General features: G+C 44.2%; 1 protein-coding gene across 1 annotated transcript in view; it reads left to right on the top strand.

Annotated features, from left to right (window-relative positions):
* The window catches only part of igsf9b (immunoglobulin superfamily, member 9b), a 97,314-nt gene that overhangs the window by 22,433 nt on the left and 58,751 nt on the right, over nt 1–16,130 (top strand). Inside the window, exon 3 of the mRNA XM_079827637.1 lies at nt 5,607–5,810. Coding sequence (XP_079683763.1) covers nt 5,607–5,810 — 204 coding nt within the window. The remainder of the gene's footprint in view (nt 1–5,606; nt 5,811–16,130) is intronic.

Below are 16,130 nucleotides of genomic sequence, written 5' to 3'. Positions count from 1 at the left end.
ATCCGTCACTTTGTGTCTGTTTTTTCTCTCCCCGTGCTTCCTCTGCTGGTGATCGTAGACATGAGCACAGTATCACAGCACACCAGGGGTTTAGTTCAGCCGGTTTACTCACAGAACCCGTTTGGTGGAGGCGTTAATTCCCGTTCGCTAATGAACAGGCGACCCTGTGTGTTCCTTCTGGCACACAACCTGTCCCGGGGCCCTCGAGAGCACTGGTGCTGTTTGAGCTGGTGTTTAAGAGCAAACGCCCCAAACATTTGGGGGGGACAGAGATCAAATCCTCCCTGTAAAAAAAATGAAATCTGCAAATCCGGATTTAGATCAATCTGGGATTTAGATTTCCCTTCTCTGGGAGTCTTAGGGGTGGCTGGCCATGTGTGCGCCCCAGGGGCTCTTGGGACAGGGGCAGGGCGGGGCGGTTGTGGTTCTTTCAGAGAGCCTCATCTTTGAGAGATTACCGCTAATCGCAGGCGAGACGAGGAGCAGCTCTGGCATAAGGGAGGGCGAATGGGGTGCAAAACTGCCCTTATGCATTTGCATCTTGTGAATTTGAGGGTCTACGAATACCCCTTTTCCACCAAGGCAGAGCTAGAGCTAGATCGGAGCCAGAGCCTAGTTTCAAATCGGTTCTTTGTGTTTCACACCCAAAGCCCAGCTCCGAGCCAGGAAAAGTGGTTCTTAAAGGTCCCGTTCTTCGTGTTTTTTTGAAGCTTTGATTGTGTTTACAGTGTGCAATATAACGTGTGTTCATGTTTCGCGTGTAAAAAAACACAGTATTTTTCACACTATTTACTTATCTGTATACCGCTGTTTCCACTGTCCTAAAAACGGCTGGTGATTTCCTTGTGCTATAAAGTCCCTCCTTCAGAAACACGTAACGAGTTCTGATTGGGCCAGCGGTTCCTGTGCTGTGATTCGACCACAGCTTAGCGCACGTGAAAGCGGTTCCTGTGTTGTAATTTGACAGCAGCTTAGCGCACGTTGGAAAGGTCACGCCTCTTAACGGAGAGATGTATGCGTTCAATAATCTCTACAGCGTCCCTGGGAAAGCCAAACAAAGGTGATTTGACTCCTGGATGAAAATAACAGCGTCTCGATGACATGGCGATAAACACACTCAACGCAACAGTTCCTTTTCTCCACGCGACCGTCCGCTTCTCCACGTGGGACAGCAACAAGACCGCGCCCCCTTTTTTGCGTTTCTTTGTGGGCGGAGGTTAGTCTGTTCTACTGCTCTACTGACGTAATTAAAGAAGGAAGTACCAGGATGTAGTCCAAGCCAGCCGTTCGCTGTAGGCTTTGAAAGGGAACTTCTGTTAAATAAAATATCTCGCTTGGCATTGAACTTTGAGCTTTATAATTTTACAGGTATTATTTATGCTCTAACAGCAACATTACACACTAACTAAAGTTTGAACAATGGAATCGCGAAGAAGGGGACCTTTAAGTAGCACCAAAACATTGCTGGGCTAGAACAGGGCTAGAAGTAATGCTGCCTTCACGTGCTATCGGAATTATCGTAAATACGAGTTTCCTAGGTAAAAATTGCACATGAACGCCCTCTGATGTCGTGTTTACCACTGGGAAGTTCGGAAATAATTTTGATACCCCAATTCCCGAGATGGGCGTGTCATAAGCCTTAAACATGGTGGCGGGGAGAACTAGACTGCTGTGGCAGGTGTAGTTTTATTGTCCCCCCCCCCCCCCCCCCAAAAAAACAGCTAGGTCGTATTGTCTTGACATTAATGTAGTATTTACATGTAATAATCATATGAAGCGTATTGTATGTTTGGTACACAGCGAAAATAGCCTGCATTTGACTGAAATTAGGCTACAGAATCGTCAGAAGCGGACTATCTGGAATGTTTATGGTTGTCAGTGCATGGGACAAGTATATGATGTTGGTTTTAATAAGATTTTCCCAATAAATAGGCAAGAATAAACTGGTGTCCACCATGATTCCTGTTCACTCCGACAACAAAGCACTTGAATGCAACAAGCTCGTAATCACGACTTCTAAAGTGGAAATTAGGACATTTCCGATAGCACGTGAAGGCAGCATAAGAACCGATTCCGTCAGGCGCTGGGGGCGGAGTCAACAAGACCAACACAAACTTGAGATCCGCCATTGTTGAAATAGCAGCTAATGGAGCTAACAGCTGCTGCTCGTTTGTTATCTCCGTCTATACAAATTACGGCGAACTGCATGAATGCGTTGGATTCGCTGTGTTTTCGTTGTGTTTTGATGCCGATGTAGGATCGTAAAGCCATGTGAATCAATAGTAACGCAACGTTTGCATTGTTGATGGAAGGCTTGTTCGCAGCGGTGCTGTGCAGACCGATCGCCGTATGATAACGAGTCCAGCGAGAGCACACGACTCCTAATGCTTTTGATTCACTCATGCGTTTTTATATATCATACGTGTATCGGTCTGCGCAGTGACGATGCGTCTCGAACAAGCCTGGTGTGTGTGTGTGTGTTTCCCGCTGCCCAGGGTTGCCAGGTTTTCCCAACAAAACCCCCCCGATTGCTACTCAAAACAAGCCCAATCGTGTTCCAGGGGGGCTTCCCCGGTAAAAATCACATTTGGGGGTAAAATATGTGTTTTTTTTGGCATGGTTGCCTACTAAAATTCACATTCCCGGGGCTAAATATCACATAATTGGGGTCGCTTCAACCCGCGGACATGAAAAAAAGCCAGCAGCATAACCACAGACTTGGCAACACTGCCGCTGCCTCGCTAGCATTGCTGAGAGAGATGAGACGTATACAGTGGCGTAAAGGCCTGTTCACACCGGGACGATTTTCGCGCGCGTTTATCGCCGACGTTTATCGCCTCGTGACTAAACAATGGGCGCTAATGTGAGTGTTCACACCGACGCGTAAAACGCCAGGCGTAAAAGCGTCATTTAAAAAAAAAACGCCTCGGGTTCGTTTTTTTATTTTGACGCGGCGCGTTAAAAACTGGCCGACCAATGAGATCAGCGCTTTTGTTCACGTGCCTGGAGCTGCTGAAGTGACAGTAAAACACGACTTGGTGGCGCTCGAGCACAAAATCGGTCTTGCCGAGCACACATTGATACGACGAAGAAGTAGTAAGTAGACAAAGAAGAAGATGGGCTGCTAATGCTGCTTGCCAGTTAGCAAAAAGTGTGTGAATGGTTTTGCCATAGATATAATATATCTGTGGTTTTGGCAAGCACGTAAATACTGTCTCTCTTCTCCTTCTGTGTGACAAGCGAGTGTCAGAAGCTTAAAGTGCCGCAGCACCATCTTGTGTACCGGGAGCGCATCGACTGAATGTGCACGTTCACTCGGCGCAGCGCCAGTGGAAATCGCTTGGGTGTGAACACTCAAGACGCGCCGAAAAACGTCACGAAAAACGCTGGCGATATGCGCGCGCGATATTCGTCCCGGTGTGTACAGGCCTTAAGACCGGCTCTGTTGTGGCTCTCAGCCCGTGGAAAAGCAAACCGGTTCTTAGAAGCTCCTCAGTCCAACCAACTATGAACTGGGATTAGCTCTGGCTCTGAATTAGCTCTAGCACTGCCTTGGTGGAAAAGGGGTAAAAGAGACTCCTCTCAGGGGGAATCTCAGAAAATGCTTATATTCTTAGGCCCTTTTTATTTTTTGCGTTGTATAGCTTTCTTTTGTCTGTCCCACTGGGAGAAAGTGTCACTGACGTTCTTCATATTAACATGCTGTATGTTAATTTACATGCATGTCATCTCCCCGTCACCCCATCCCCCTTAATCTGGATTTGCATTCGCCCCGCTTTAGTGTGTGTTTCCCTCCTATTTCTCTTTTGTGTCTTGTTTTTCTCAGTCACGCTCTCATTTTCCATCTCACATTCTCCTTTTGGCTCTTGTTCCGGTCTACTTGCGTTCTCCAGGACATCAGAACTGCTGGTTTTATCATTGAGTTTATACTGTAAATGCCTCCGATGACACACATTGCTGTTTTCCACCCTGTGGGTTTGATCTGTGCACTGTGAGCGCAAACAGAAAACACATGTCAGGAGACAAATGTGATGTGTTTGTTGTTTGTTCCTTGTGATGTTTCTACCGACTATCTTAAGAAGAGCTAAATTAGTTTATCCTAAAACGCATTGGAAGGTCACATGTTTAATTGTGTTTCTGAATTGCATTACTCTTCAAAATAAGTGCCTTGCTTGAGCTTTATTCTCTCCCTGCTGAAAAGGCAAATATAATGGTCAAGATAACCAGCTTCACCAGCTAAACTATGCTGACTATCATCTTGACCAGCCCAAAACCACTGCTGACCAGCAGAAATACATCTGGACCAGCTCTAAAACCAGTTTGGACAAACTCAAATCTACCGCTAACCAGCATGACTTAGTCTAGACCAGCACTAACCAGCAGAAATCAAATTAGTCTAGACCAGCTCTTAACCAGAGTAAATCAGTCTAGACCAGCATTAACCAGCAGAAATCCATCTGGACGTACTATAAACCAAAATAAATCCACCTGGACCAACTCCAAACCAGAACCAAATTAGTCTGGACTAGCTCTAAACCAGAGTAATTCAGTCTAGACCAGCTCTTAACCAGAGTAAATCAGTCTAGACCAGCATTAACCAGCAGAAATCCACCTGGACCAACTCCAAACCAGAAAAAAATTAGTCTGGACCATCTCAAAACCACATCTAACCAACATAAATTATTCTAGACCAGCGTTAACCAGCAGAAATCCATCTGGACGAACTATAAACCAAAATTAATCCATCTGGACCAGCTCTAAACCAGAGTAAATCAGTCTAGACCAGCATTAACCAGCAGAAATCCATCTGGACCAACTCCAAACCAGAAAAAAATGTGTCTGGACCATCTCAAAACCACTTCTAACCAACATAAATTATTCTAAAATCCATCTGGACGAACTATTAAGTAAACTAGTTCAGTCCAGCCTGAGTGAGTTGAAATGGCAGTAAACCGGTTCAGTCCAGCCTGAGTGAGCTGAAATGGCAGTAAACCGGTTCAGTCCAGCCTGAGTAAGTTTATATGGCAGTAAACCAGTTCAGTCCAGCCTGAGTGAGTTGAAATGGCAGTAAACCAGTTCAGTCCAGCCTGAGTGAGTTGAAATGGCAGTAAACCAGTTCAGTCCAGCCTGAGTGAGTTGAAATGGCAGTAAACCGGTTCAGTCAAGCCTGAGTGAGTTGAAATGGCAGTAAACCGGTTCAGTCCAGCCTGAGTGAGTTGAAATGGCAGTAAACCGGTTCAGTCCAGCCTGAGTGAGCTGAAATGGCAGTAAACCGGTTCAGTCCAGCCTGAGTGAGTTGAAATGGCAGTAAACCGGTTCAGTCAAGCCTGAGTGAGCTGAAATGGCAGTAAACCGGTTCAGTCCAGCCTGAGTGAGTTGAAATGGCAGTAAACCGGTTCAGTCCAGCCTGAGTGAGTTGAAATGGCAGTAAACCGGTTCAGTCAAGCCTGAGTGAGTTGAAATGGCAGTAAACCGGTTCAGTCAAGCCTGAGTGAGTTGAAATGGCAGTAAACCGGTTCAGTCCAGCCTGAGTGAGTTGGACGAGCAGGTGAGTGTGAGTTGTGTCGAGCTCTGATGTGTGTGTGTGTGTGTGTGTGTGTCCACAGGTCCTTCTCTGAGCGCTGAACCGGTCCAGGGAAGGGTCGGGGGTTTTGCGGAGCTGGACTGCAGTCTGACTCCTCCATCAGAAGGGGAAACCACTCCAAATCTCTTTCCCTTACATGTGGTGGAGTGGGTCCGGCTGGGATACAACGTCCCCATCCTCATCAAATTCGGCAGCTACAGCCCACGAGTGCATCCCAACTACAGAGGTGAGCCTCACACACACACAGCAGCTCTGCAGTAATCCTGCGGGAGAGAGCCGGGCGGAGGGACTTTAGGATGATCAGCGGAAACAGAAACATGGCATTGCCCATCACGCCAGCAGTTATGGTCATTTAAGCGAATGCCATGTATGAATATCTAAACATGCAAAATATCAGAAGAAAGAACAGACCCTGTTTTATTCCAGATTCATACATTCTTTTTTTAATCAACACTTTCATGCAAGTTTCATGAAAAAGCAACATTTTGAACATAAAGGCGACATTTCATTCAATAACATCAGGCAGTTTTGATTTATATGCTGTTTAATGTTGATGATCGCGTTATTAGGGGAATCGTTAGATTTCTTATTATTATTATTATTCCGCCATTGAAGTCTATGGCAGCCCATAGAACCGTTTGCGGGAAAGTTATGAAATTTGGCACACTGATAGAGGACTGGCCCAATATTAACCACACCAATTTTGGAGTCTCTAAACCAATCCCTCTAGCGCCACCACCTGTCCAACATTTCACTCATATTTATATTAATAACTTTTGAACCCTAAGGGCTAGAGACAAAATTTTTCCGGCATTTTGAATTTTCCGGATCATTCCGGATTTAACCAGATCATCTTCAGACCATGGCGACAAAACCGTTCGCAAACAACATACAAACAAATTTTAAACACACTTAAGGCTATATCTCCGCAACGCTTTATCGTATTCAAACCAAACTTGGTCCATGTCATCACAAGCATGACCTGAGGCAACGTGCTGCGTTTCGGCACAGCGCCACCTACTGGTCCGGAGATACGAAAAATGTCTATTTTTACTTATAATTTCTGAACCGTCATAAAAAAATCATAAAAGTGGTCTCCTTAGTTTCGTCGATTTTAGTCGACTGATATCCAATTTTACCATATCGGCCATTTTGGCTGTCGGCCATTTTGAATTATGTGCTAAAATGCTGTATTTTATGAACTCATGAACGGATTGTTACGAAACTCTGTATGGGTCATCAGCTCGATGCCCTGAAGGAGCCTGAGAAGTTTCGAAACGGCGCCACCTAGTGGAGAATATTTTTTTCAAATGCTTATAACTTTGGGTGTGATTGACTTATTTTCATGGGAGTAACTTTTTTTGTCTCTTGAATCCTTGCCGAGTCCAACGATACCAGACTTGCCAGGTTTCGGCGTATGGTTTGGGCAGTGTTGTAATTTAGCGCTTAAAAAACGTTTGCTGATATCTTTGAAACCGCTAGTCCAATCGAGACGAAACCAGCGTCAGAAGTTCAGAAACATAGGTTAATATTAATATGCCAATGCCCAAATGTCAAAATATTGATAATAAGGGGGAGTAAAATCCAATCAAAGTCAGGTGTCAGCAATTTTTTACGTGTTTTTTCATATAAATGTCTATAACTCCAAAACGAAATGAGATTTTCACCAAAATTGACACACACATGTATGGGCTCACTCCGAGGACACATACAAAATTGTAGGATTGAGCCTCTTGGTGGCGCTATAATAGAACAAAACATGATTTCCCCATAGACTACAATGCATTTTTCAGCCTTTTTGCCTAAAATCATCTTAAAATGCCTTTAATTGCTCATTGTTGCAGTTGATCTGACACTGTCAGCCATGTTGGCATGTCTGATTGGCTTATTTACGCTTGGCCCCGGTAATGCTGCTTGCAGATGATATCGCACATTGCTTCTTTGTCTGTGTTTTGATCAGGAGATTCTATACTCGTTCAGGAGATGCACAATAGCGCCCCCTACCGTATAACAGTGGAAACATGGAAAGCCGGAAAATATTGTCATTGGCCAAGTAAAAATTTGAACCCCTGGGTCACTGATGCTGGGTCACTGATGCTGGGTCACTGAGGCTGGGTCACTGATGCTGGGTCACTGAGTCTGGGTCACTGAGTCTGGGTCACTGAGGCTGCTGGGTCACTGAGGCTGCTGGGTCACTGAGGCTGCTGGGTCACTGAGGCTGGGTCACTGATCCTGGGTCACTGAGGCTGCTGGATCACTGAGGCTGCTGGGTCACTGAGGCTGGGTCACTGAGGCTGCTGGGTCACTGAGGCTGCTGGGTCACTGAGGCTGCTGGATCACTGAGGCTGCTGGGTCACTGAGGCTGGGTCACTGAGGCTGCTGGGTCACTGAGGCTGCTGGGTCACTGAGGCTGCTGGATCACTGAGGCTGCTGGGTCACTGAGGCTGGGTCACTGAGGCTGCTGGGTCACTGAGGCTGCTGGGTCACTGAGGCTGCTGGGTCACTGAGGCTGGGTCACTGATCCTGGGTCACTGAGGCTGCTGGATCACTGAGGCTGCTGGGTCACTGAGGCTGCTGGGTCACTGAGGCTGCTGGGTCACTGAGGCTGCTGGGTCACTGAGGCTGGGTCACTGAGGCTGGGTCACTGATACTGGGTCACTGAGGCTGGATGCTGGGTCACTGAGGCTGGGTCACTGATACTGGATCACTGATGCTGGGTCACTGAGGCTGGGTCATTGAGGCTGGGTCACTGAGGCTGGGTCACTGATGCTGGATCACTGATGCTGGGTCACTGAGGCTGGGTCACTGAGGCTGGGTCACTGATACTGGGTCACTGAGGCTGGATGCTGGGTCACTGAGGCTGGGTCACTGATACTGGGTCACTGAGGCTGGATGCTGGGTCACTGAGGCTGGGTCACTGATACTGGATCCCTGATGCTGGGTCACTGAGGCTGGGTCACTGAGGCTGGGTCACTGAGGCTGGGTCACTGATACTGGGTCACTGAGGCTGGATGCTGGGTCACTGAGGCTGGGTCACTGATACTGGATCACTGATGCTGGGTCACTGATGCTGGGTCACTGAGGCTGGGTCACTGAGGCTGGGTCACTGATACTGGATCACTGATGCTGGGTCACTGAGGCTGGGTCACTGAGGCTGGGTCACTGATACTGGGTCACTGAGGCTGGATGCTGGGTCACTGAGGCTGGGTCACTGATACTGGGTCACTGAGGCTGGATGCTGGGTCACTGAGGCTGGGTCACTGATACTGGATCACTGATGCTGGGTCACTGAGGCTGGGTCACTGAGGCTGGGTCACTGAGGCTGGGTCACTGAGGCTGGGTCACTGATACTGGGTCACTGAGGCTGGGTCACTGATGCTGGGTCACTGATGCTGGGTCACTGAGGCTGGGTCACTGATGCTGGGTGACTGAGGCTGGGTCACTGAGGCTGGGTCACTGAGGCTGGGTCACTGAGGCTGGGTCACTGAGGCTGGGTCACTGAAAGCTGTCGTAAAGAGTTATTGCTCTTGTTTAGAGGGCCTGTTGGGTTCTTTAGTTCTCTGTTTTACAATCACTTGTTTAGACTCTGGGGGCCACATCCACTCAAGAGCCCCTGATGGCTCCTGTTGTTGTTTCTCCAAAAGGTGCCGACACAAGGCCTGCAAAAGGCGGACGTCCCGGGCAATTCACCAAGAGCTCGCTTGAAACAACTCTGAAGGCTGTGTGTGTGTGTGTGTGTGTGTGTGTGTGTGTGTGTGTGTGTGTGTGTGTGTGTGTGTGCGGCCCCGTTCCCGGAGCCGTTGGCCCCAGTGTGTGTGAAGGAGGGGTCGCGCTCTGGAATTTATTGAAGGGGGAGGGGCATTGTGTTGTTAAACGAACATCCCCATATAAACGACCCACCCAAACAAGTGCCCTGTAATTCTGTAGCGTGTGTGTGTGTGTGTGTTTGGTGCAGATGCTGGAGGGAGGGAAGGAGGGGCGCAGACGTTATGGCCCGTTGGGGCCCTGGATTAAGAACACTGGGGTTAAACTGCTCTGAGCTGGTTAGGGGCCGCGTGTCTCCACTGGGATCCGATGGGTTTGACCCAGAAGAGAATAGAGTGAAAGTGTGGGAATATTGGATCATTGAGTGACATCACTCCCCACTTCCTTCTGCCATCACGGAAACAACCATGAATGTTCAAAACATTTGAATTAATAAATTAAATTAAAGATTATTCCACTGATCTGAGCGCACGTGCACTGAGGGCGTGTCTGAATCCACTTTAACGGCGGGACAATCGGGACAATCTAAACACATCTGCAAACGTGTCGCGTTTCTGCGACAATCGCCGTTTTCTTGGTCAATTGGGTCATTTACGTGAATCGCGTAGAACCGGAGGGTTTTTGTTTTGGGAGGGTTTGGGTTTTTCCGGGTGCGATCTTTAACAGTTCACAGTCGACTTGTTTGAAGCGCGGAACACACTTCAGTCCGAGTTCCCACACGAACATTAAGTATTCAGTCCATTTTATCACCAAATTCAAACGATAAATGCCGTTTTGACGCTCTATGTGGCGTGACTGGTCACTGATCACAGTTCAAGCGGCCGATCATCTGTGAAGGCGATCGATCATCTCTTACTAAAGAATAAACATGAATGAACATCTGAAGGTATGCTGAGGATACATTACAACTTACTGTCATGAATATATGTGCTGTAATCGCTCAATCATATTTCAACAGCGGAAAGACGTCAATATAACTGCTGTAAACTAAACAATGTCATGTAGCGTTAGCATCACAGTTACCTCAGGCAGTCATTCAGAGTCCACAGAATCATATTCACTAGAGAAATCAACTCTTTCACTCAATAGAAGCTCTATATTAGCCGTTATATTCATTATATTAGCCGTTATATTCATTATATTAGCCGTTATATTCATTATATTAGCCGTTATATTCATTATATTAGCCGTTATATTCATTATATTAGCCGTTATATTCATTATATTAGCCGTTATATTCATTATATTAGCCGTTATATTCATTATATTAGCCGTTATATTCATTATATTAGCAGTTATATTCATTATATTCTACTGAACCTGTTAGTGATGTCTTGATTATTTCATGCATGTTAAATAAACCGGCCAAACCGCTGTTCATAACGCTCTAAACCGCTGAATCGACTCGCTGATTCATAACGCTCTAAACCGCTGAATCGACTCGCTGATTCATAACGCTTCAAACCGCTGAATCGACTCGCTGATTCATAACGCTCTAAACCGCTGAATCGACTCGCTGATTCATAACGCTCTAAACCGCTGAATCGACTCGCTGATTCATAACGCTCTAAACCGCTGAATCGACTCGCTGATTCATAACGCTCTAAACCGCTGAATCGACTCGCTGATTCATAACGCTCTAAACCGCTGAATCGAGTCACTGATTCATAACGCTCTAAACCGCTGAATCGACTCACTGATTCATAACGCTCTAAACCGCTGAATCGACTCACTGATTCATAACGCTTCAAACCGCTGAATCGACTCACTGATTCATAACGCTTCAAACTGCTGAATCAACTCGCTGATTCATAACGCTCTGAACCGCTGAATCGACTCACTGATTCAGAACGCTCTGAACCGCTGAATCGACTCACTGATTCATAACGCTTCAAAACGCTGAATCGATTCACTGATTCATAATGCTCTGAACCGATGAAACGACTCACTGATTCATAACGCTCTGAACGCTGAATCGGCTCACTGATTCATAACGCTCCAAACCGCTGAATCGACTCACTGATTCATAACGCTTTGAAGTGCTGAATCGACTCACTGATTCATAACGCTTTGAAGCGCTGAATCGACTCACTGATTCATAACGCTTTGAAGCGCTGAATCGACTCACTGATTCATAACGCTTTGAAGCTTCATAATGCAGTGTTTTGAAATCGGTCATCACTATATAAGTCTTTTATCATGTGGGTTTTACGATCTCGCTCGTTTCCAGTGATTTCTGTCTGATTCGTTTTCTGATAAATCTTCATTTGTTGGTGAGTGTGTGTGTGTGTGTGTGTGTGTGTGTGTGTGTGTGTGTGTGTGTGTGTGTGTGTGTGTGTGTGTGTGTGTGTGTGTGTGTGTGTGTGATGTTGTTCCAGAGAGGTGTGTTATGGGAGGTTTTAGTGAAGAGCTGCGGAGCTTCTGGCCCGATGGTTTGGGCTCGTGCTACAGGATATTAGCCCTGACCCGCCCGTGGAAAGCAGGCTGTTGACATCAGTTCTAGTTTCCACTTGAATGGGTTTTGATGGAAGATCCAGTGCTAATGTCCGTGTTTTCCCAGTGGATCTGTCAGGAGGAGCATGTGCTTCTCAGATCGGCACACTAATGCATAATCAATTCAGATTTGCTCTGTGGTGTTTAGATAGTGAGTGGTGGTTTAGCGATAGATCTGAGGAGAGGATAAAACAAATATTGACAAAACATAATCAATAATGAGTAAGAAACGTCAAAGAAGGGAAGAAATCGCTCTTTTCCCGTTTCTCCGAGCAGCATCTGTGTGTAATTTCTCTCCTGTGTGAGAGTTCGCTGGCAGCAGATGAAGGATATTACAGCTTTCAAGCTGATGTATTCCCCCTCTCAAATTAAAGGAGGAAAGTTTCCCGAACCGCATCGCTAACGTCACACCACAGACGAGCTGAGTCCGGATCTGCTCACGTCTTTAAATATGATTCTGCTGAAACTGGAGGAACAGTGCCAGGGTTTGAGCTGTGCACACACTAAAGTACAGTTTTGCTCCAGGTTTTACAATCGAAATTGCATCATTCTGACACTTAAGTCTAATTGGATGAGCACATCAGATGAATTCAGTGTCAACTTACAATCTTGATCAACTTACGCCACGTTTAAGAGTGTATGCCACATAAATCACTAATGCACACTCTTTATGGCTCGGACACTTTAGTGCTGCATGAATAGATGCTCTTTTATGATGGACAGATGCTCTTTTATGATGGATAGATGCACTTTTATGATGGATATGCTCTTTTATGATGGATAGATGCACTTTTATGATGGACAGATGCTCTTTTATGATGGACAGATGCACTTTTATGATGGATAGAAGCACTTTTATGATGGATAGATGCACTTTTATGATGGACAGATGCACTTTTATGATGGATAGATGCTCTTTTATGATGGACAGATGCACTTTTATGATGGATAGATGCTCTTTTATGATGGACAGATGCACTTTTATGATGGACAGATGCACTTTTATGATGGATGGATGCTCTTTTATGATGGATAGATGCTCTTTTATGATGGAGAGATGCACTTTTATGATGGATAGATGCACTTTTATGATGGATAGATGCTCTTTTATGATGGACAGATGCACTTTTATGATGGACAGATGCACTTTTATGATGGATGGATGCTCTTTTATGATGGATAGATGCTCTTTTATGATGGAGAGATGCACTTTTATGATGGATAGATGCACTTTTATGATGGACAGATGCTCTTTTATGATGGATAGATGCACTTTTATGATGGACGGATGCACTTTTATGATGGATAGATGCACTTTTATGATGGACAGATGCACTTTTATGATGGATAGATGCTCTTTTATGATGGACAGATGCACTTTTATGATGGACAGATGCACTTTTATGATGGATGGATGCTCTTTTATGATGGATAGATGCTCTTTTATGATGGAGAGATGCACTTTTATGATGGATAGATGCACTTTTATGATGGATGGATGCTCTTTTATGATGGATAGATGCACTTTTATGATGGATAGATGCACTTTTATGATGGACAGATGCACTTTTATGATGGACAGATGCACTTTTATGATGGAGAGATGCACTTTTATGATGGACAGATACACTTTTATGATGGATAGATGCTCTTTTATGATGGATAGATGCACTTTTATGATGGATAGATGCTCTTTTATGATGGATAGATGCACTTTTATGATGGATAGATGCTCTTTTATGATGGATAGATGCACTTTTATGATGGATGGATGCTCTTTTATGATGGATAGATGCTCTTTTATGATGGACAGATACACTTTTATGATGGATAGATGCTCTTTTATGATGGATAGATGCACTTTTATGATGGATAGATGCTCTTTTATGATGGATAGATGCACTTTTATGATGGATAGATGCTCTTTTATGATGGATAGATGCACTTTTATGATGGATAGATGCTCTTTTATGATGGATAGATGCTCTTTTATGATGGACAGATGCACTTTTATGATGGATGGATGCTCTTTTATGATGGATAGATGCACTTTTATGATGGAGAGATGCACTTTTATGATGGATAGATGCACTTTTATGATGGATGGATGCTCTTTTATGATGGATAGATGCACTTTTATGATGGATAGATGCACTTTTATGATGGACAGATGCACTTTTATGATGGAGAGATACACTTTTATGATGGATAGATGCTCTTTTATGATGGATAGATGCACTTTTATGATGGATAGATGCTCTTTTATGATGGATAGATGCACTTTTATGATGGATAGATGCTCTTTTATGATGGACAGATGCACTTTTATGATGGACAGATACACTTTTATGATGGATAGATGCTCTTTTATGATGGACAGATACACTTTTATGATGGATAGATGCTCTTTTATGATGGATAGATGCACTTTTATGATGGATAGATGCTCTTTTATGATGGATAGATGCACTTTTATGATGGATAGATGCTCTTTTATGATGGACAGATGCACTTTTATGATGGACAGATACACTTTTATGATGGATAGATGCTCTTTTATGATGGATAGATGCACTTTTATGATGGATAGATGCTCTTTTATGATGGATAGATGCACTTTTATGATGGATAGATGCTCTTTTATGATGGATAGATGCACTTTTATGATGGATAGATGCACTTTTATGATGGATAGATGCTCTTTTATGATGGATAGATGCACTTTTATGATGGATAGATGCACTTTTATGATGGATAGATGCTCTTTTATGATGGATAGATGCTCTTTTATGATGGATAGATGCACTTTTATGATGGATAGATGCACTTTTATGATGGACAGATGCTCTTTTATGATGGGCAGATGCACTGTTATGATGGACAGATGCACTTTTATGATGGGCAGATGCACTTTTATGATGGATAGATGCACTTTTATGATGGACAGATGCTCTTTTATGATGGACAGATGCTCTTTTATGATGGACAGATGCACTGTTATGATGGGCAGATGCACTGTTATGATGGGCAGATGCACTTTTATGATGGACAGATGCTCTTTTATGATGGACAGATGCTCTTTTATGATGGGCAGATGCACTTTTATGATGGGCAGATGCACTTTTATGATGGATAGATGCACTTTTATGATGGATAGATGCTCTTTTATGATGGACAGATGCTCTTTTATGATGGATAGATGCACTTTTATGATGGATAGATGCACTTTTATGATGGACAGATGCACTGTTATGATGGGCAGATGCACTGCTATGATGGGCAGATGCACTTTTATGATGGACAGATGCTCTTTTATGATGGGCAGATGCACTGCTATGATGGATAGATGCACTTTTATGATGGATAGATGCTCTTTTATGATGGACAGATGCTCTTTTATGATGGGCAGATGCACTGTTATGATGGGCAGATGCACTGCTATGATGGGCAGATGCACTTTTATGATGGACAGATGCTCTTTTATGATGGGCAGATACACTGTTATGATGGGCAGATGCACTGCTATGATGGGCAGATGCACTTTTATGATGGACAGATGCTCTTTTATGATGGGCAGATGCACTGCTATGATGGGCAGATGCACTTTTATGATGGACAGATGCTCTTTTATGATGGATAGATGCTCTTTTATGATGGATAGATGCACTTTTATGATGGATAGATGCTCTTTTATGATGGATAGATGCACTTTTATGATGGACAGATGCACTTTTATGATGGATAGATGCACTTTTATGATGGATAGATGCTCTTTTATGATGGATAGATGCACTTTTATGATGGATAGATGCACTTTTATGATGGATAGATGCTCTTTTATGATGGATAGATGCACTTTTATGATGGATAGATGCTCTTTTATGATGGATAGATGCACTTTTATGATGGATAGATGCACTTTTATGATGGATAGATGCTCTTTTATGATGGATAGATGCACTTTTATGATGGACAGATGCACTTTTATGATGGACAGATGCACTTTTATGATGGATAGATGCACTTTTATGATGGACAGATGCTCTTTTATGATGGATAGATGCACTTTTATGATGGATAGATGCTCTTTTATGATGGATAGATGCTCTTTTATGATGGACAGATGCTCTTTTATGATGGACAGATGCACTGTTATGATGGACAGATGCACTTTTATGATGGATAGATGCACTTTTATGATGGACAGATGCACTTTTATGATGGATAGATGCACTTTTATGATGGATAGATGCTCTTTTATGATGGATAGATGCTCTTTTATGATGGA

The sequence above is a fragment of the Gobio gobio genome, assembly GCF_949357685.1.
Source record: "Gobio gobio genome assembly, chromosome: 10".
In the NCBI taxonomy this organism is placed as follows: Eukaryota; Metazoa; Chordata; class Actinopteri; order Cypriniformes; family Gobionidae; genus Gobio; species Gobio gobio.
This window is presented reverse-complemented; position numbering and strand designations above follow the sequence as displayed.